Source organism: Cavia porcellus, unplaced genomic scaffold, assembly GCF_034190915.1.
Source record: "Cavia porcellus strain 051 isolate PalLab524CR breed Dunkin Hartley unplaced genomic scaffold, mCavPor4.1 scaffold_16, whole genome shotgun sequence".
In the NCBI taxonomy this organism is placed as follows: domain Eukaryota; kingdom Metazoa; phylum Chordata; class Mammalia; order Rodentia; family Caviidae; genus Cavia; species Cavia porcellus.
In genome coordinates, this window is record NW_026947499.1 from 22659583 (window position 1) to 22682482 (window position 22900).

Sequence of the window (22900 nt, forward strand, 5' to 3'; positions counted from 1 at the left end):
TTTTATTGCTATGCATTTAAGTTTTGGGGAATAGTAGAAAATATTTAACTATTTAACATAATTCATACTGTTTTTCTAAAAAGTACAGCATACAAGTAAGTCATTGGTGATCTCACCATCCAGGGTAACTCTGTTAATGTTGAGTTGTAGTCTTTCAAAAAAATTTTATGTGCATATATATTTATCAAATACATGTTTATTTGTTTATCTGCCAAGGTACTGGAGATTGTACCCAGGCCTCACACTTGCTAGGCAAGTAGTACTATACCACTAATACAGAACTACTGAGAACTACATGACTTCAAGTTTGTGGTTCTCCTACCTCAGCCTTCCAAGTAGTTGGGTTTATGGGTGTGTACCACCTCATCTGGTTACTGATGTTGCCTAGTACTGAGAATAGTTACTATCTCAGGCACTTTTCTATGTGGAGATTTGTTTCTCCATTATCAGTCTTTGTTTCTGACAGTTTCTAGAGTTCAGATTCGAATCTCCTGGAGATTAAAACCAGGGTCTTGCACATGGTAGGCAAGTGTCTTACTACTGAGCCCTTTACATTATTTGTTTTGAGACAAGGTTTCATTAAGTTGCCCAAGCAGTCCTTGAACTTGTGATTCTCTTGCCTAGCTGGGGTAACAGAGGTGTTCCACTGCATGTAGCTATGCCCTCAATTTTGATTGCTCCATTGTGTTCTGCAAATTAGTTTTAGGGGCCTTGGGTTTTTTTTGGTACCAGGGATCGAACTCATGACCTCACACTAGTCAGGCAGGTGCTTGTGCTACCTCGTTGGACTTCTGTTTCTTAAAATTGTGTTTTGTTACTTCAGTCTTATGGCACTTCTAATGTTTTGATGGATGGCAATGTGAGCTGAGAATAATTTGATCTACTATTTTAGGCTTGCATCTGAATACCATTTCACCTCTGAGGGGTCTAGCTGTTTTGTTCAAGAACAACATTTAGCTATTCTTGGTAACTCAACTGCAGATTCCGCTCAGAAATTTGAGGACCCATACTTAAATTAGAAGGAAAAAGAGTGTGTTTGCTTCCATAGTGAGTGTCTAGTTATTGGTGTTTTTTTTTTGTTTGTTTGCTTGTTTGTTTTTGTATTGGGAATCAAACCCAGGACCTTGTGCCTGCCAAGCAGGTGTTTATGCTACTCAGCTATATTCCTGGCCCTGGGTCAAGTTGTTTTACAGGGTGAAAATTCTTAGAATTTCTGTTCAGACATGAGTGTCAAGGGATGTTAATACGTTCTAATAACACATTGCTATCAGACCAGTCAAGAGTCAAGAGATGATACCTGAGCTTGGTATCACATGCCTGTAATCCCTGTGCTCTGGGAGGCTGAGGCAGAAGGATCACAAGTTCCAACATAGCTTGGGCAATTTAGCGAAAATTTTGTCTCAAAATAAAAAAATAAAATAAAATAAAATTTTAGAAAAGGGCTGGGGTTCAATTCCCATTACTGTTGTCTACCTTTCTTTCACCAAAAAGAGAGAGAGGATAGCCTCATGTTACTTACAGTATTGTTTGATTTGCTAGGTAGGTAGGTTGGTTGGTTGGTTTTGAGACAGAATCTCTCTATGTAGTACAGGCTGGCCTTGAACTTACTATGTAGCCTGGGCTAGCCTTGAACTTGAAGTGATCCTCCTGTCTCAGCCTCCTGGGTGCTGGAATTACAGGTATGTGCTACCATGCCTTGTGATGTTTGGAAGTTATTTTTCTTTCTTTCCTTAGGGTACTGAGGATTGAACTCACAACCTCATGCTTGCCAGAGAGGTGCTTGTGCCTGCTGAGCTAAATCCCCGGCCCTTGGAAACTAGCTTTCAATGGCCAAAGCTTTAAAATTCTTTTTCAGCTAACGTCCATTTACAGTGTAGATACAGACATAGGAAGGGTAAAGACACTGTTTTCCTTGAGGAACATTTTATACCATTTTGTGTGATTATCAGTATTGATTCTTTGTGATAAAGCTCTGTTTAGTAGATATCTGTGCATGCGTTTATGTAGAGCAGCATAGGGAACAAAATCTTGAAGTAGGATAGTGGGAATGGAAGGGACATGGGTTTTCCAGAGACATCCTGGTAGATGAGTCCACAGGTTATATGTGGTAATCAAATGGACAGTGACAGGTCAATAGTAGTTACGTCTTGAGATTCGAATCTGAACTCTAGAAAAATGACAATACTACGAGAGGCAATCGGACGAATAAGCATGTAAGGATGTAGGTATAGCTCAGTGGGAAAGCACACACTTAGCATACACATAAGGCCATTGGTCTAATCTCCAACAAATGTACACACTCTGTGTAACTTTACTGAACACATCTTATTCATCTTTATCTCTTAGAGCTGTTTGCGTGTAGAAAGACTGAGCTACTCATTGGATTGAATGGGCTGTATTTTTTTTTTTTTTTTTTTGTCTTTTTCGTTTTTATCAGTACCAGGGATCGAACTCGACCACACACTTGCAAGGCAGGCGCTTATGCTGCTGAGCTAAATCCCCAGCCCCAAAGGGGCTGTATTTTAAAAATTTCATTATGATTTTATTTTGGCTTTGTGAGACAAAGTCTTGCTATGTAATCTGGGCTGGCCTTAAACTCAGTCGGTATCCCAGGCTGACCTCATAACCCTTCTTCCTCTGCTGGGGTTAGAGGCAGGTGCTACCACACTGATGTGGCTTCTATTTTAGACTTGTTAAAAAATTTTTTGTGGGGATTCCTATCTTTGTCAGTGAAAAAGGTCAGGAATTGAAAGAAAAGTTGAGACCAGAGACAGTCCCCCATACCTGGGAATCAACCCAGGGCTTTCAGGCATGCTAGGCAAGTGCCCTATCACTGAGTTATACATAATTATAGCTATTGTTTTAATCAGCTTTATTAAGATGTAGTTCACATGGACTGTGATTGTAGCTCAGTGATAGAGCACTTGTCTAATTACGTGAGGCCTTAGGTTTGATCCCTAGCACTGAGCAGAAAAGAAACTCACAAACCATATAATTACCAATTTAAGTTAAACAAGTCAGTGGTGTTTAGTGTAGTCAGGTTATACAGCTAAGCTAGCACCATGATCAGTTTTGGTTATCTCCAAGGTTTATGTTATTGCCTACATTAATACTTCATTTCGTAGCCAGGTGTGGTGGCTCACGCCTGTAATCCCAGTGCTCTGGAGGCTGAGGCAGGAGGATGGTTGTGAGTTCGAGACCAGCCTGGGCTACAAAGTGAGCTCAAGGCCAGCCTGAACTGCATAGCGAGACCCTGTCTCAAAAAAGACCGAAAAAAAAAAAAAAAACCCACACTTTATTTCTTTTTATGACTGGATAAAACTTTGTTGTATAGCCCTTCTATAGTTTATCTACTCATTAACATTTGGATTTGTTCCTAATTTTTTCCTAATTTTTGGCTGTTATGACTGGTACTACTTAAGAATATTTGTGTGGAAGATTCTATATGAACATACATTTTTGTGTATATATCTACTAGTGGAATTGCTGGCTCATATAACTATGCTTAAAGGGATGCTTGGTTTTTGTGGTTTTTCTGTTTGCCTTTGTTTAATATGGGGTGTTTTTGTTTTTTGTTGGTTTCATTTTTGCTTTTTTGGTACTAGAAATTGAACCCAGGGGTATGAACCCTGAGCTATTTCAACCCTGCTTTCTTTTGAAAGAGGTCAGTGTTTTGCTAAGTTGCCCAGGCTGGCCTGGAATTTGTGATTCTGCCTAATCCTCCCAAGTAGCTGAGATTACAGGCATTCCCAACTATGCCCCACTTAGTATTTTGTTGTTGTTGCTGTTTTGTGATGCTGGGTATTAAACTCAGGGCCTTGTACATGCTCAGGATACACTGTACCATCCAGCTACATCCCTGGCCCAAGGGCACAGCTTTGAGTTATAATAGAAGCTGAGGGGAAATGTGAGAAATGACCAGGGAGGGCAGGATAATACATTCCTCTAATGTTAGCTACTCAAGAGGCTGAGGCAGGCAGATTGCAAGTTCAAGGCCAGTTTGGGCAACTCTGAGACCCTGTCTCAAGACAAAAAAAAAAAAAAAAAAAAAAGAACGAAAGAAAAGACTGGGGACATAGTTCAATAGTTGAGCACTTGCCTAGGTCCTGATTTGATCCTGAAAAATTCATGAAACCGAGAAGAGAGAAGTTAAGGATTAACTTTTGAAGCCCATCATGGTGGCATATGCTCAGGAAACTGACATGGGCGGATCACCATGAGTCTGAGGCTAGCCCCGGCTACATAGTAAGTCCAAGACCAGCCTAGACTACAACATGACACCCTGTTTAAAACACCAAACATCTAACTTTTCAGAATACTCATACCTCATTAGTGGATAGGGAGTGAAGAACTGTTAGGTGAAAAATGGCTTACACTCAAGCCAGTCTTCACTGGCAAACATTTTTACAGTATCCTGTCCTGTGCTTATTCTTCCAATCTCTATGTAGTTTATCAACCAAAAACTGAATTGGGTATGTTGCTGGGAGAAGGAAGCTGAACCAAATTATAATTGCGTGCTTTCTACTTAATTTTGGCATCAACCAGCAATTCCACTTTACTAACCCCAGATGTACACAACACACACATATGTGTGTGTGTGTGTTTGTTCCCTTCCCCTCCTTCTCTTTCCTTTCTCCTTTTTCTTCCCCCATATAGACTCATACAGCCTTAACCCTGAAATATTTCTAGACAGTTTATGAAAGACTTTTACATGGAGAATCTCACTTTTGATTCTCACCACGGTCCTGGATACAAGTTTATCTCTCTTTGCTAACGAATTCATTTTCATTTATTTGTTTTAGTACTCTAGGAATTGAACTTAGGGAGTCCTGAGCTATAGCCATAGGACCCCTTATTTATTTTATTATTTATTTGAGATAAGTTCTCATTTATATAGTTCAGGCTGGCCTTGAACTCACAGTGATCCTCCTGCCTCAGCCTCCCAAGGTGCTAGGATGACAGGCATGTACAACCATGCTTAGCTCACAGCCTGATTTATTTATTTATTTTAATACTAGTTTCTTTTTTTTTTTTTTTTTTTTTTTTTTGTCTTTTTCCTTTTTATCGGTACTGGGGATCAAACTCACGACCTCCTGCTTGCAAGGCAGGTGCTTATGCCGCTGAGCTAAATCCCCAGCCCCAGTACTAGTTTCTTTATTGTTCGTCTATTCAAAACTTTCCTTTTTTTTTTTTTTGGGTACCGGGAATCGAACTCAGGACTTCGTGCTTGCCAGGCAGGTGCTTGTGCCACTGAGCTAAACCCCAGATCCTCACAGCCTGTTTAAAGAGGAATTTTTGGTGCCAGATAATGCTAGCATTTCAAGTAGAATTTATTTTCCTGACTTAAGGTGAAGTGGAGATAGATTTTTTTCTACCCTGTGAGGGTTTTAAACTTGTATCCCTTCGTTTGATTTGTGTCAGGGTGAACCATTTGATGTAAAACACTTGACTCCATAATCTACATCTGCCCTAATGCTGTCATCTGGAGTAGAGACTCAGCCAGTTCCACGTGATTCCTCCATGTCTGCTGTGGTGCAGGAATTATACTCTGAACTCCCAGTAAGTGTCTCCAAAGAGCTTCATGCTGACCCTGAGCCACGTGTGAATCCAGATGTAAAACCTGGTGCCTCAAGCTCTCTTGTAAGCCAGAGTAGAGCATTATCCTTGGAGCTACATCGGACCCATGCACAAGGTTGTGAAGAAACCTCTGAGACCTTGGATAATAAGGTTGAGCCTGTGTTGTGTGGACTAGTGGACCTCACTGCAGGAGGTTGTATGGCTTCTGAGATCTTGGATAGGGAAGAGAAAACCAAGAGCATGGAGCTAACTGTCTTCAGAGATCAACGGGAACAGGCAGAAGTAAACAGAGACCCTGGTGAGGGAGCAAAGAAAGACCCACATCAACATTCCACAGCTGTTGAAGAAAAGATCAGTCCAAGCCAGGTAAGAAATGCAATCTTAATTCAGATGAGTTGAGTGTAACTGCTTTGCATAATAATACTTCTGGAGATAAAATATAGATAAGCTGATAGCTTGTGATTTACTTCTCAAACTTTTATTTATTTGTTTTTATTTTTGTTTTTTGAGTCTCAGATATGTAGTCCAGGTTGGCTTTGAAACTCACTGTGTAGCCCAGGCTGGAAACTCATGGCAGCCCTCCTGCCCCATCCTTGTAGTGCTGTGATTACAGGCATGCACAGGCAATCCTTGTGCCTCAGCCTCCCAAGTGCTGGGATTACAGGTATGCACCATCATGTCCAGCTATATTTCTACATGTTAAGAAATAAAACTAGGGGCTGGGGATTTAGCTCAGCGGCATAAGCACCTGCCTTGCAAGTGTGTGGTCATGAGTTCGATCCCCAGTACCGATAAAAAAAAATGTAGCTTGTGGTGGTGCATGTCTGTGATCCCAGCATTTGGAAGGCTGAGGCAGGGGAAGCATGAATTTGAGGTCAGCCTGTTAGAGAAATTATAAAGCCTGCGAGGAGGGTGGAATAAATAGCTGGGATAAGCCCTATAATAAGGAGTTGAAATTTAATTTTTTTTTACGCTTTTTTTTTTCTTTTTTCTTTTTTATTAGTACTAGAGATCAAACTCACGACTGCCTGCTTGCAAGGCAGGTGCTTATGCCGCTGAGCTAAATCCCCAGCCCCAGTTGAAATTTAATTTAAACAAGCATGAACACAGGCTTATTAATATACAATGCAGGTAGAAATATGTGGATGTGGGTACATGAGATAAGAACAGAAAATAATTGGGTTTTTGTTTTGTTTTGCTTTTTTTGGCCTTTTTTGACAGAGGGTCTTGCTATTTAGTTCAGTTTGGGCTCACTTTGTAGCCCAGGCTGGTCTCAAACTTGCAACAATCTGCCTCCCTCTTACAGGAGTGTGCCACAATGCTTGGCTTGTTTTGATTTTTGAGACAGGGTCTCACTCTGTAATTCAGGCTGGTTTTAAACTCACTATATATCCCAGACTAGCCTTGAACTCATGATGATCTTCCTGCCTCAGCCTCCCAAATGCTGAGATTATAGGTATGTGCTACCATACCCAGCAAGTTTTTTTGTTGTGTGGGGGTGTTTTGTTTGTTTTTATTGTTGTTTGTTGTTTTGTTTTGAAATAGGATCTTACTGTGTAGTTCAGGGTATCCTTGAACTCACTATGTAGCCTAGGCTGGCCTAGAATTTGTGGCAATCCTCCTGCCTCCTCCTCCCAAGTTCTGGGAGTATAGGCGTGTACCACCACACTTGGCAAATCTGAAACTTTGTGAGGACCAACATCGTGCCACAAATGAAAAATCTCACACTGGCTTCTTCTTTTTTTTTTTTTTTTTTTTCTACACTGGCTTCTTTAAAGTAGTTCATGGAGCTGGGGATTTAGCTCAGTGGCATAAGCACCTACCTTGCAAGTGTGTGGTCATGAGTTCGATCCCCAGTACCGATTTAAAAAAAAAGTCTCAAGTTTGGGCCAGGGATTTAGCTCAGCGACATAAGCACCTGCCTGATAAGCGCAAGGTCATGAGTTTGATCCAGTCGCAGTACCTAACTGACTCCTGTGGGATGGGCATGAATCCATTCATGATGAGAGTGGAACACCACATCCTGCCTCTTAAAGAGGCTACCACTTAACACTGCCATTCTGAAGCCCAAACTTCTAACCTGTGGATCTTTAGGGGCAAACCACATCTAAACTGGAGCACTTGTTATAGTTCAATAAAGGCTTTTTTTTTTGTAGTGCTGAGGATAAAACTCAGCATTTGTGCATACAAGGCAAGTACTGTACTTCTGAGCCACATCTCCAGCCCTGTTGTAGACATTTTTGAAGGCATTTTTTATTGTTGTTGTTGTGTTTTTGTTTTTGTTTTTTTAAACAGGGTTTCTCTATGCAGTTCGGACAGGCCTTGAGCTCACTTTGTAGCCCAGGCTGGTTACGAACTCACAACGATCCTCCTGCCTCAGCCTCCCGACTGCTGGGATTACAGGCGTGAGTCACCATACCCTGGCTTGTTGTGGGCTTTTTTTTTGGGTACTGGGGATTGAGCTCACTACCTCTTGCTTGCCAGGCAGGTACTTACGCCGCTGAACTAAATCCCCAGCCCTTTTTTTTTTTTCTCTTGAAACAGGATCTTGCTATGTAGTTGAGGCTGGCCCAGAATAGACAGTAACCTTCTTGAGTGCAAAGATTACAGGCATACACCACATCACCCAGCTTCAGATATGCCAAATTACTAGAAATACTGTATGAAGTTATCTTTAAATTATGTGTTATAAAGTATATATGAAATGTAAATGGCTGAGTACAGTGGTTTGCACCTGTGATCTCAGGTACACACAGGCAGGAAGACCTGTTGATCCCAAGAATTTCTCTAGTCTAAGCACACTGAAAGTCTGTCTCAAAAAAAAAGAAGTTTGTATTTAGATAAGGATCCCATTCCTCAAGCTATCTCATGTAAATATTCCAAAACAAAAATTCCATTATCAGAAGCACCGCTGTTCCATGCGTTTCAGGTAAGGGATACTCAACTTGTGTAATTTCGCAACAAAAAATGGCAATTCTTGTTGGAGGAGGGTATTTCAAGGCGGCAGAGGAAAGAACACAAATGAGTCTAAAACAGTTCGTGGGAAGTTGCTCAGAAAGTTATATGGACATCACGAAAGGACACAGGAGCAACACTAAATGGGCTTTTCAGGGCTAAATCTGAGAAGATTTAAGCTAAAAATAAAAAATGATAAATTTCAAACCGTAAACTAAAACAAATACACATAAATCCATGCCATGATACAGTGATTGTGAGGAGTTGGGGATGGTGGTGCACACTTACAATCCAACATTTGTGAGGCTGAGACAGGAGGAGCATAGTGAGTTTGGGGCCAGCTGAGGTTACAGTGTTAAGTCCAGGGCTAGCCTGAAGTAAGCGAGACCCTGCCTCAAAATATAATATTATTGTTGAGGAGGATAGAAGGGTGTAGCTCAATGATAGACTGCAAGGCCCTGGATATCTCAACAATCATCAGTAGATGTTAAAACTAGTGGCTAAAGGTTTGAAATGAGAAGCAATGTTTACTCTATCTCAAAGTATCTACCCACAACATACATACTGATTACAAAGGAGGGAATTAGTTGTTTCATGGTGGAGATCCCAACTGGACTCAAGGATGGAGTTTGCCTCCTCAGGAATGAGGCATCCCAGTAGTATGCACTTTGTCCTTGTGGTTGGTACTAAGGTTTGAATCTAAGGCCTCAAGGATGCTAGGCAGCTCTACCCTTGAGCTACCTCCCCAGCTCATCTTTTATTTTTTATTTTGGGATATGGTCTGCTGAATTGCCCAGACTGGCCTTGAAATTGGGTTTATCCTGACTTACCTCCTGATTAGTTGGGATTATAGACATGTGAGCCATGTGAACCACCATATACTTGATAGGACGCAGTGAAAAGAATCCATATCACTTCTGTGGCATTTCTGCCTCCAAAAATGCAGATCTAATCATGGAGAAACATCAGGCAAACCGAAATTAAAAATGGCTGTCACAGCTGGACTCGATGACACATGCCTAAAATCTGAGCACTCTGGGACGCTGAGGCAGGACAAGTGCAAGTTGAAGCATTGCCAGCCTGGGCCGCTGAGACAAGAGGATCACCACAAATTTGAGGCCGGCTGAACTATGTTGTCAAATTCAAGCTCAGTGTGGTTTACATAGTGAGTTCAAGTCCAGTCTGTTTAATTTATGTGTAACTAGAAACCTAGCGGGTATCTCGCTGGAATGGCTCTCACTCTGACACTGCAGGTGATGACAACAACTTCCCCACATGTTATTTTCAGGCATTTTGGACACGCAGGGTCCCTTCCCATTGTCCTCCTGCTAGCTCTCATGCCGCAGAATGTCCTGCTCTTCTCTCTTTAATAAATGGGAACTTTCATCACCTAAAAAAAAAGCAAGACAGACAGAAAAACCAGTCTATTTAAAAAAAAAGCCAACAACAACAAAAATGCTTTCCAGTCTTATAATTGTGTCAAAAATGTATAAACACTTCTGTCTAATAATAGTTTGTGGCTAGGCATGGAGGAGCATGCCTGTAATCATAATTCTTGGAAGGCTGGGGAGGATTGCCATGATTCCAAGAGGAGCCTGAGCTATATAGTACATTCATGGCCAGCCTGAACCACACATCGAAACTCTGTCTCCAAAAAAAAAGTGTTTTTTAAAAAAAAATTTATTCTTTGATCAGAAAGGTCCTTTTTGGGGGAAGGGGAGAAGAAAGGTCAAAAAAGAGAAGGATCAGAACAGGTGCAGTGGAAGGGACAGCTGGAGGAGCCACACTGAATTGTGAAAGAACATAATCAGTTCTGAAGTCCTGTTGTAGCAGAAACCTCTAAAACTGGTGCATGTGAAAGTTCTAGTCATAGGGGCTGGGGATTTAGCTCAGCGGCATAAGCGCCTGCCTTGTAAGCAGGCAGTCGTGAGTTCGATTCCTGGTACCGATAAAAACAAAACAGACAATAAAAAAGAAAGTTACTAGTCAGGATGTGGAAAGGATTATCCTTATTTCAGAACTATGCATGAGAGAAATAAAGAAATGTCTGTGTGACATAGATGATCTAGGGTTGAAAATTCTTTATACCATACTTGACTTTCTTGTTTGATGTTACTTAGATATGAGTTCAGAGGATTATCTGCCTGGCCATAGTAGGTGTATTATGGGGATAGATACTATATTTGAAGGGATATGGAGAGGAGGCATCAAGTGAAAGGAAACACAGTGGCTGCTGATCACTTGAAGCCTGTTGTTGGAGAAACTTGTGTTTTTAATGGCCTGATTATAAGAACTCCAACTTTTTTTTGGTGCTGAGGATTGTACCCAGGCCTTACACTTGGTACACAAGTGCTTTACCACTAAGCTGCATCCTCAACCCCAACTGTGTACAATTTGTGTAAAATCACTTAAATGAAAGGTTGTTGCACTAAATACTACTAAGCTACTTACATACTTTTAACCCTGAGAGTCTTTGTAAGAGAAATTGGCAAAAGCACAAGAACTTGCTGTTCGCCAAAAGGATTTCATACTGAGAATTGTTTGCAGTGATTAAAAAGTGAAAAATCTGGACTTCATGGTTCAGTGGTAAAACTGATGTTCATCAGATGTTGTCTGAGTCTGCAGGACACTGTTGTTCCCACAGTATGGTTTGCCAGTAGTTTCATCTCGTGATGAAAATATAAGCACATTGTTGAGATGTAAGATAAAACTTTATTTCAGCAATTCTCTTCATCATGAGGGAATATAACTATCTCTTTGCCTAGCTAAAATAACTGGTCTAATTAAAAGTCATCACTTTTTTTCTCTGAATTGAGATGTATGGAGGAAAATTCCTTTTATCTTATTTTGTACTTTGGGCTTTTTTTTTTTGTCTTTTTGAGACAAGGTCTCACTGTGTATTCAAGCTAGCCTTGGGCTCACTTTGTAGCCCAGGCATCCTCCTGCCTCAGGCTCCCAAGTGCTAGGATCACAGGTGTGCACCACCATGCCTGGCTATATTTTTGGGTTGTTTTTTTTTTTTTTTTTTTTTTTTTTTTGTCTTTTTGAGACAGGATTTCTCTATACAGTTCAGGCTGGCCTTGAGCTCACTTTGTAGCGCAGGCCGGTTTTGAACTTGCAAGGATCCTCCTGCCTCAGCCTCCCGAGTGCTGGGATTACAGGTGTGAGCCACCATGCCCGGCTTGTATCTTTGGTTTTAACACAAATTTTTTTCCCCTTGGGTACTGGGAACCAAACACATGACCTTCTGTTTGCTAGGCAGGTACTTGTGCCACTGAACTAAACCCTTTGCCTATATTTTAAGTTTTTTTTTTTTTTTTTTTTTTTTTGTGAGACAGGGTCTTGTGTAGTTTAGAGTGGCCTTGAACTCACTATGTAGCCCAAGCTGGTCTAATACAGTGATCCTCCTGCTTCAGTCTCCAAAATGTTGATATTACAGATGTGTGCTATCACACCCGGCTAGGAGAAAATTGTTTTTCAGGAAGTACGAGAATTATTAGCTAATTTTGAGAGCAGTGGAAGTGTTACCAATGATTTGTTTTTCTTTGCGGTATTGGAGATTGAATCCAGAGCCTTCACACTGAGCTACATTCTCAGCTGTTTTTTATTTTTGAGACAGGATCTCACTGTTGCCATGGGGGCTTCAACCTGTGATCCACCTGCCTTAGCCTCTCAGAATGCTGAGATTACTGCTTTGCACCACCATGCCTGCTACAAAGAATTAATATGATATGTGTTTATTGCACAAAAATAGGTTGTTCTTTTTCCACCATCCACATTCAGGGACCCCATCTGGTAGAGCTCCCACCTACTGGGGAAGTTAACTATCATCGTGGTAGTATCCGCAGGAAACCCTCACATCTTACTTCAGCCTGACGTTTTCTCTCAGTCTGTTCAATTCCTAATCCTATTTGACACCTCAAACCTTGTAATCTCTAACCTTCTTGTGAAGGGTAACTTATTTTTTTAATTAACTCAGAACCTTTTAAGAGAATTTAGTAAGGCAAGAAACAAGTGGAAAGACTTATTCCTAGATTATTTTTCTCTGTTTTCTGGTTAGAAATCCTAACAAAAGTCACCAATGGTAACAAATACCTGTAATCCCAGCACTCAGGAGGTTGAAGCAAGAGGATAATTAGTTCAAGGCTAGTCTGGACTACACAGCAAGTTTGAGGCCAGTTGTATACTGTGTAATAAAATTCCATTGTAAACATACACCAGTAAAATATTTTTTAATAATAAAATGAAGTGCTGGGGTGGTGGCACACTCCTGTAATCCCAGCATTTGGGAGGCTGAAACAGAAGGGTTCTTGCAAATTCAAGACCAGCCTGGGCTATCAAGTGATCTCAAGGCAGCCTGAACTGCACAGTGAGACCTTGTCTCAAAAAGACCCTCCACCCCAAAAAGGTAATAATAATAATAATATGAAAAAAGGAAATGAAAACTCCTAATCAAAGAAGAAGGGTCTGGCACTCTACTAGGGCATTATTTTTGGTGCTACCAACTAGGAACGTCTCTATGCAACAATAAGTATATGCAGCACTGCAATTCCAGCAACTTCTCTAAAAGATTACAGTTAAAAAGGGTAACTGTAGGGGACTGGGGATTTAGCTCAGCAGCATAAGTGCCTGCCTTGCAAGCAGGTAGTCGTGAGTTCAATCCCCGATACCAATAAAAAGGAAAAAGACAAAAAAAAAAAAGGGTAACTGTAGTTCACAGGGAACTTTTAGAATCTGAAAGAACCTGTATGTCACTGACCAAACTTCATTCCAGGAAAGTTTATACTAATTATTCTAAGCAGCATACCAGAATCCGCTAGTGACGGCCCTGTTAACGTTCCTCCCTGTTTTGTTTTAGTTTTTGAGATGAGATCTGATTGTATAGTCTAGGCTTAGCTTTGAACTTTCAGTCTTTCTGCCTCAGCCTCCCAAGTGCTGGAATTGCAGGTAACACATTTGGCTACCTATTGGCTTTTGTCACAGAAAAGGATAATGAATGATAGAAGCCTTTTTTTTTTCTGAAATGAGGAGCAAACTCAGGATCTTGCACCGGCACTTGCGCTGCTGAGCTAAATTCCTAGCCCTATAGAAGCTTTTGCTCATAGATCATCGCCTTATCCTGACAGGTGTCCTACTAGTTATTTTATGTGGTACCCCCCCCCTTTATCTTTTTTTTCCTTGGATCGAACTCACAACTGCCTGCTTTCAAGGCAGGCACTTATGCCGCTGAACTAAACCCCCAGCCCTTGTTTTTTTTCTTTTTGAGATAGGTTCTCTCTATCCAGTTCAGGCTGGCCTTGAGCTCACTTTGTAGCCTAGGCTGGTCTTGAATTCCAACAATCCTCTTGCCTCAGCCTCCCAAGTACTGTGATTACAGGCGTGAGCTACCACGCCCAGCTCCTTTAAAAAAGGAAAAAAAAAGGTCTTGCTTTGTAATTCAGGCCGACCTTGAACTTACTATATAGCCCAGCCTGGCCTCAAACTCCCAGAGATCCTCCTGTCTCAACCTCCCTAGTGCTGAGATTACCCTTTTTTTTTCTTAAAAACACAGGTAAAATTGTTGTCAGTACCATGGTGATAGGTGGAAGTTCTGTGGTTTGAACAGAGCTTGACTTCCTCTAATCTTTTGCTCTAACATTATCTTTTCTGTAAACAATTAATTAATTATTTTGGTATGGGGATGGAACTCACGACCTCTTGCTTGCTAGGCAGGTGTTGTACCTCTGAGCTAAATCCCTGGCCCCTGTAAACTGTTGATTTAAAAGAATATTCTAAATAGCTTCTATTCTCACAACTCATACATTTGGCCTTACAACTAGAAAAGCAGAGAGTAATATCATTTTGGAGAAAGAATCAAATATAACTACAAGTAAATGTTTTCTTACCCCTTAAAAAATAATTTGAGACAAAAAGTTGCAAACATAATACAAAGAATCCCCATATAGCCTTCATGCAAATTCCTTACATGCTGACATTTTATTTCATTTAAATTGTTTTTCCTGAACAGTTTGAGAGTATAGTAACAGATACGATGCTTACATATTTCAGTGTGTATTTCCCAGCAAACAAAAACATGTTACATGATCATGATAACATTAATCAGAATCAAGGAATGATTGTACTGATCTAAATATGGTATCTAATCTACACACCCTATTGAAATTGGCCAGTTGTACTGTAGCCTTGTTTTGTGGGGAAAAAAAGATGTGTTTGTCTTTTCTGGCCCAGGATGAATGCAGGATCACTTGATTGTGATGTAGCATTCATTCACTTGTTGTAAGTTTACTTTAATCTGGAATAAACAGTTCCCCTGCTCATATTTTTTAAAGTACAGGCCATTTGTTTTGTAGTTTTCCTGAATTTTGGTTTATCTGATATCTCCTTGTGATTAGATTCCATATATGTATTTTTGGGAGCAGGAAACTACTACAGAAATTGGTTCTTCTCAGTTGTATCAAGAGGCATATGGTTTTGGGGTGCCTTATCTCAGGGAAGAATATTTATCACTTGATTCAGTGGGAATCTGTGGGAGTTTATTGTTTTCCCATTTAAAATTAGTATCTTATGAGATACTGTGAGGCTGTAAATAAATTTAAACACTGCTAACAAACACTGATGGTTGTCACTTGAGATGATTATTACTGTGATGGTTACCAAATGGTGATCTTTCTAATCTCATCTTCTGTGGTTAATAAGCGCTTCCTCTTCTTCCATTACAGTATGTCTTTCACGCTAATTCATACTTTTTGTTTGTTTGCTTTTGCTAAATATGATAGCGTTACATGCAACTTTTCTGGGAGATGCTTGTTTTCAAGTTAATTCTCTGTACTAGTATTCCACACTGAAATTCCAATAGGAAATGAAAGAATACTCCTTTGTGTTTGCGTGCCTATTTTAACTCTCATATCTTAGTTCCAGTGAGTAATCACCATTTCTTATATCTTCTCCCTCTCCCTTCAGTTCTGTTTCCAACACAGATTTTTTGTTTTGTTTGACACAGAGTTTCACTGTGCAGTTCAGACTGACCTTGAACTCACTATGTAGCCCACGCTGGCCTTGAACTCACAAGATCCTCCTGCCTCAGCCTCTAGGAGTGCTGGGATTACAGGCAAGCATCAGCACACCCAACATTCCAACACAAAATTTTGTTTAGTTTTTTTCTTTGGGGGTGAAAGGGTTTTGGCCCAGACAGGACACTGTAACCAAAAAAGCCTCAACCGGAAGCAGGAAGCCCCTATCTCCCTTGCCCCTAGGAATTTACCTTTGACGCCATCTTCCCGCCCCTGGGAATTTATCTATGGCGCAAAACCTTGGACCAATGGGCTACCTGTACATCCCTAATGCCCACCTTAGGTTTCACCCCAAACCGAGGCTATTTACATACCCCCATGCCATGTGTCTGCCAGAGAAATAGCTGGTCGCCAGCGGTGGGGGTGTGGGTCATCTCTCTCCGTGTTCTCAGAATAAAGGCAGCTTTTTATTTTATACTTCTCATCTTTTGAAAATATTTTTCGTCTTTTGGAAATAATCCTATCATTTGGTGCCGTGACTCGATCGGCAGGCGATTGACTCCTGGGACACACCCAGTTGAGTCCCCTAGCCGATAACCAGATAACATCCTGGATTAATTCCGAGCTTTTTCCTCTCCTGAGACGTCCTAGTCGCCAGCCACCTGCACTCAGCATCAGCCAGATTGATTTCAGGTGACCACTCCCTGGGCAACTTTTGTCACTGGGCAGCCCCACTCGACTGTTCTCCCCATTTGTGTGGGTCTGTACATTTTCACATCCTTAGGACAGCCCAGGGCAAGGTTTTTTCTGGGTTATCCTGTGTCCACACTCTATAAAATCTCTCACGTTTTTTGGGTTCGGATAGCCCAAATCAGAGATTTTTGGACCGCCACACTGAAAGGACTGCCTCACTTCCCTTAAAGCCTCGAGCTTTCACGGGCAAAACTGTTACTGACCCCATGTGGGCTCCACTCGTAAATCTCTCGGAGACAACTAAAATATACGAGTTTTTGAAACCTTACCCTCCGTGTGGTGTCACAAACGAGTGACGGCTTGTTCTGGACCACTGGCTTATTTCTTGCCTGAATCAGTCACGGAAAACGTATTTTCTAACTCCCAAAAGACACCTTTACAATGCCTAATTTCCAATTTACGTACTCTAAAAATTAAAAGTACCATAAAAACTAAAAGTTAACTTTTCACTGCCAGGAGGTCTGGCCAACCTACCTGCTTATCGGCAAGCGTTGGCCCAAAGAAGGAACATTTGACCCCTGCATTCTCAGGAATTTGTATGATTTCTGTCAGGCCGGCAACAAGTTATTAAAACTCCCTTATATTCAGGCCTTTCTTATTCTGAGAACATGCCTGTCTCTCATTAAGTCTTGTGCTCCCGCTCAGATACTTTTAGCTAACTCTGCTGTGCCGCAAACTTTTCCATTCTGCCCTCCGGTGTTTTCCTGGCCACCGCCTGCCTACCCCCAAACTCGTTCCCTGCCGTTACCTCCCACTGGACCGCTTTCCCCTTCTATGCCTGATTCTCTCAGCAGTCCTGGTCCCAAAACGTCGCAGATACCTCCCGCTGTGCGATCGTCTCCCTCTCCCATAACTGGGACCCATAACTCTCCCAGCAACTCTAATCACTCTGTTAGCGCTTCCTCAAAGTCTCTGATTTCTTGTTTTCCTGAGAATTCTCTATCCCCTACAGCATTCTCACCGCCCGCCCACCATACTAGATCTTGAGTCGCTATGTCCTTCTAGCAGGACGCGTGACTGTTCCAGCTTGCGCCGGGAACAGGTGCCATGTTGCAACCCTCTGCCACGTGGCATGGCACCATGTTCAGAAGGGTCACATGGCAACAGGGCACTACCTTGTTTGGGGCCACGTGACAGGGGCCGCCATGTTCCCAGGACCCTCGCTGTCAACAGTCTCCCCCTTGTGGCTCCTCTTGTGAACTGCAACAGTCGCCCTGTTGCAGTGCACATGATGCTTCATTGTGCTGCCGACAGCAATCCTCTCGCTGCAAGGCACACAGTGAGACGCCATCTGCCTGTGTTTCCCAGGGTGACCAGCAGCAGCTCTGTAGCCGCTCTACAGATAGATGATTGCTCACACGTGCCTACTGGATGGATGGCTGCCCAATGGCCCTCTGCTCCGGAATCTTCTCCTCAGGCTCTGCTACCACTTTGGGAGCAAGCTGGCCCCAAGGGACTTGTTAACATCCATGTGCCTTTTTCCCTTTCTGATCTATCTCAGATTACCCATATATTAGGTAGCTTCTCTGATGACCCACAGAATTATATCAGGCAATTTGAAATTATTACTAATTGTTATGATTTATATTTTAAGGATGTTTATGTGATTCTAAATACTACTCTCAGCTCACAAGAACAAAATCAGCTGTAGCAAGCAGCTCGAAAAGAAGCTGATCACAGAGATAAGGTAAACACCGCTGATAATGACCCAGGGTCTATAGCTGTGCCAGAGCAGGACAAGCATACTAACTATAACAAACTTTTAAAATAGATCCAGGAGGCTAATAAAAACCCAGCTGTGTTCCTAAATTGGCTAGAAAATCCTCGTACCCTGCGAGCAGTTCCAGCTTCGCATGCTGCGTTGGGCTGCCTCCCAGCCCCTCCCCCATGCGCCATCCCAGCCCCTCCTTCCTTAGTGCGCCATCATCACCGCCGCCTTACATGTTTCTGGGGGCAGTCCCAGCCCACCCCTGCGCGTTATGTCCCAACGCTCGCCCCACCCCCACACTGGGCGTGCTCTGCTGGTGTGCCGCAAAACAGCAGCTCAGCGGCTCCGCTCAGGCATGCTTTTTATTTTACAATTCGGCTCCGCTCAAGAGATGCTATTTTTTTATCACAATTCTCAAACCATTTAATCAAGGTTACTGGCCACCTGGTAATTTTACCAGCCTTGTTTATCAGTCAAAGCCTTCACCAATCTCCTGTTTAACAACTAAGGTTATAAATATCTTTTTGCTGGAAACCACTAGCTCTATTTCACGACAAGGGTTTTCTTTAAAGTTTTATTTTATGTGTCTTAGTTCATACTACTACAAATAACAACTTTAAAAAGTAAATGTGTTAGAATTTGACAGTAAAGAAAATAGTGTGTAATCTACTAGCAGGTAATTTCTTACTGTTATGGTTTTTTGTTTCGTTTTGTTTTGTTTTGTTTTGTAGTTCTGTATTGCGTGTACCCTTACGCCGCTTTGGTTTGTTTTGTGTTTTTCTCTTTTTCCTCTTAAATAAAAAAAAAAAATAAATAAATAAATAAAAAGAATTTGACAGTATTAGATTAGTTTTGATAGATTTATTCATAAGATTGCTAAACCTTTACTGCAAAATGTTTCCATGAAAGCCTTTTTGGGTAGACTAAAGCTTTTTTTTTTGTTAATTCTACGTGTCACCCTATAAAAAAGCGATATGCCATCCAGATACAGCCTGCTCTCTGATCTCAAGTGCCAATATTAAACTCCTGTATACTTACTTACTTCTACAGATACCTTTTACTGTAGTCCAAATCCCAAACAAAAAGGCAAAACTTGACCTTCAAACCTTATAGAGATCTTAATATGGTTTTTCATATTTTTGACACTTGGAGTTCTGAGGCAGGTAAACCTACACAAGGTGGAGCTGCCTGGCCCCCCGTGGACCACGCTCAAATGCAGCAGAAGACAGTGGGCAAAAAAAAATGCCCCATCCTGGCGTTCTTTGAGACTTTACTCCAGGGCTGCTGGACTGTCCTAGCCACCAAAGAGTGGGTAAGCCATCCTAACTTCTAGCCCTCACAGCAAATGTCGACACTGCCAGATTCATTGCTGAAAAAATTGCTGCTGAAGACTGAGGGGGTTCAGGGCAACAACAGCCCCCTTTAAGGTGTCTGTCTCAGAGTCCAAGTCGACTAAAGTCTCAGGTAAGACAATTCTCTATATTTGTGGACATAGAGGCGATATATACAGAGTTTTCCTGAGTTTTCAGGCTGCTGTATTAAGTCCTCAATCTCTGTGACGGGGTATTGATGGTCAACCTATGCCATTTATAGACAGTGCCTATTTCGTGCAGGTCCCAGTCCTAAATCTTAAAGTGCTTTCACTCCCTTGTGTTTATGCAGGCTCACTTAGAAACACTGAGGCCTCAGCAGCTTCCACCTGTTATTGCTAGTAAACCTCTCCTCAGTGATATAAGACCACCCCCTTCCTTTCTTATTTACCAATTTCTCAAGTAATCCTAGTCAAGACTAACAGATACATTTTGCCTTCTCACTTTGTTTATACTTTTTCAGGATACATAAAAGCCTCTCCCACAACCAGGTAAACTGCTGATACAACCAGGTTACAGCGACCCATGCCTAAATCAAAGTTGCTAGACTGCCCTCCTGGTTTCACATCACTCAGGCAAAGAGGTGCCCTTCCAGTCCTAAATCTGATCATTCTGAGTGGTCATCTCATCTTCTGTCGCCCACTCATCTCCGTTTCACAAAGGCCTCGCAGCCACAGTTAACAGGCTAAGTCATGTTTTATTATCCACTTTGGTTCCTAATTTCTTACATTCTGTTAATGATCATTTTTACAGCAGGACTCTTGACAGTCTTTTCTAAAGACTCCCACATCATGCATAAGATAATCTTCATAATGTTCTATATGATAACAGTCGCAGTTCTTTCTACCCTCAGCTGTCTGGTTAAATGTGACATCCCTGAAAGCCTAAGCCCTTACCTTCCCTATACTGGTACAGCCACCGCCTTCCCTACTCCTATTTTTTCCACCTCAATTGCTAGACCAGAGACAAGTTTTATACATCTACCCTCTTAACTTTTATGCTTTCAGATGGGGAGTAATCACCTCTCATAACTCCATTCCTCCTAACCCCACATTTAATTTTCGGAATTCTGCCTTACTGTGGAAATGTTCCTACCTGAACATCGTCCTGATAGAATGACATGTCTAAATCAAAGGCACCTTCCCTTCTACCTTAAATATGACAGTGCCATGTCTCCTGATAACATCTTGTCTCTGTGTTTTTCTAGTCTAACATACGTGCATTCACCAGTGAAGTTGTCCTGGCCAACACACCTGGCACCAGTGTCTACCTGAGCATCAACCTTCATCCTGTCGACTCCCCTAGTCTCCAGTACAAAACCCTCTGCCAGCAGGAAATAGTTAAAAAAAAAAATCTTCGCCCCTTTTCATAATAATAATCATAAGACGGGATATGAAAGGGTTTTGTCCCAGACAGGACACTGTAACCAGAAAAGCCTCAACCGGAGGCAGGAAGCCCTTATCTCCCCTGCCCCTAGGAATTTACCTTTGATGCCATCTTCCCGCCCCTGGGAATTTACCTATGGCGCAAAACCTAGGACCAATGAGCTACCTGTACATCCCTAATGTCCGCCTTAGGTTCCACCCCAAACTGAGGCTATTTACATACCCCCACGCCACGTGTCTGCCAGAGAGATTGCTGGTTGCCAGAGGTGGGGGTGTGGGTCATCTCTCTCTGTGTTCTCAGAATAAAGGCAGCTTTTTATTTTATACTTCTCATCTTTTGGAAATAATCCTGGGGGGGGGGTTGTTTTTGTTTTTGTTTTTGTTTTCGGCTAAGCAGATATAGGAATTTTAAAAATTATACAAAGTTGTAGCTACAAAATTCCATGATATACAGCTTTAAGTGAGTGTTGTGTTAGAATCATGCACAAATCAGTTAAACCAGTGTGGGGGACTGATACCTCAACCTTAAGATAGGAAAAAAGGGGCCAAGAATGTAGCCCAGTGGCACAGTGCCTACCTGGCAAAAACAAGGTCCCCAGTTCAATTCCATACCAAAAAAAAGATAGGGAAAAAGAGGTGACCTAGAGGTAAAGTTTTAGTGTAGATAGCCATCTTTGCCTGGTCAGAGGCTCTCAGCGAGGAGACTAGATACTGGTTTGTCATTATACATGAGAAAATCTGAAATTGAGAATCCTTAAAAATTCAAAACTGTTATTACATGACACCTGAACTAGAAACTTACACACCTGATTTCATATGATGAGTCAGAGTAAAAATGTAGATCCACTAAAAGTACTTTTAAGTTACATGTGTTTAAGAGACACAAATTAATTTTGTTTTTAGGTTTAGGTCTCATCCCCAGGATACCTTATTATGTACATGTGAATATTCCAAAATTTAAAAAATGAAAGTGGAATACAAAGCATTCCTGGTTCCAAGCATTTCAGATAAAGAATACTCAACCTGTGGAACCCTCACCTGTGGAGCACCCCAGCAGTTGCCACCATGTACATATTCTGCCCTTGCCCTATCCAAGTTTTCTGAATTTCTCCTGTAGAAATAAACTGATTATCACTGATGGTGTTCTCCCTTCTCTGGTAAAAGGGGATAAAAATAATAACAACTCTTCTAAGAAGGTTGGGGGAAATTTTTATTTCTGATCCCTAGAATGGTTAGAGACTAAAATAGATCCAATTTTCTGATAAAATCAAAATTACATTGCAGCAATTTATTTCTTGATTAAGAAGGCGTTTGTAGGGTTTTGTGGCTTCAGGTTGACATGTTAAACCTCTTTTATTACCCAGACCTTGAAAAATGATTCTTCCAAACTCAAATTCTAGAGAAGTGAAAGTTTTTATTGACTATGCTTACTTAAATTTGAGGTTTTCTCCCATTCCCAATCCTGTGACTACTAGCAAATTTCCTGAAGTCATAAAAAGTCTTTTGAAGAATAATTAACATCTGTTAACTCAGGTATCTGTGAATCATCCTTTACTGCTGGATTTTCTTATTGTAGGGGGACCTCCTAATGAAGTCAAGCAAAGAACTTTTATGTGTGGGCTTCCCTGAAGATTTTCTAAGGAACAAAGGTATGTATTTCTCTAAATTATTTTTTTCTCAGTTATTACACAGTTACAATTAACAGTTTCTATTTTATATTCAGAATGTCAGCCTACTTCCTACTTTACAAGATGGCCTTAGCTGTAGAAATTTCTTAATAAACCCTTCCCTATTACTGTGTGTTGAACCTTTTTTGTTTTTGTTTTTGGTACTTAGGATTGAACTCAGGACCTTGCGCTTGCCAGGCAGACACTTTGCTGCTGAGCTGAAGCCTTTGCCCTTGATTTTTTTAAATAATCACATTATTTTTGCCTATTATGAAGGATAAACTAGAACAGGGAGAAATCTACCTAGTATTGTAGAGGGTGTAGTAATTCTTTGGGGCAGGTTTGAGGAAAAATGTCCACTCCAGGACCCCTTGAGAATTTTTTGTTTTGGCTTGTTTTTTTCTGAGACTCGATGTCAGCATAGTGAAGCTTGAACTCACTATGTAGTATGGGCTGGCCTCAAACTCACTGCAAT

General features: G+C 41.4%; 1 protein-coding gene across 3 annotated transcripts in view; it reads left to right on the plus strand.

Moving 5' to 3' along the window:
* Positions 1–22900, plus strand: part of Prr14l (proline rich 14 like) — a 68792-nt gene that overhangs the window by 3351 nt on the left and 42541 nt on the right. For all 3 annotated transcript variants that reach the window (XR_010039715.1, XM_013141841.3, XM_003478292.5), the window contains exons 3-4: positions 5422–5943; positions 22335–22407. Coding sequence is in view for 2 of the 3 variants with exons in the window: in XM_013141841.3 (XP_012997295.1) it covers positions 5473–5943; positions 22335–22407 (544 nt within the window). In the remaining variant the exon portion in view is untranslated. The remainder of the gene's footprint in view (positions 1–5421; positions 5944–22334; positions 22408–22900) is intronic.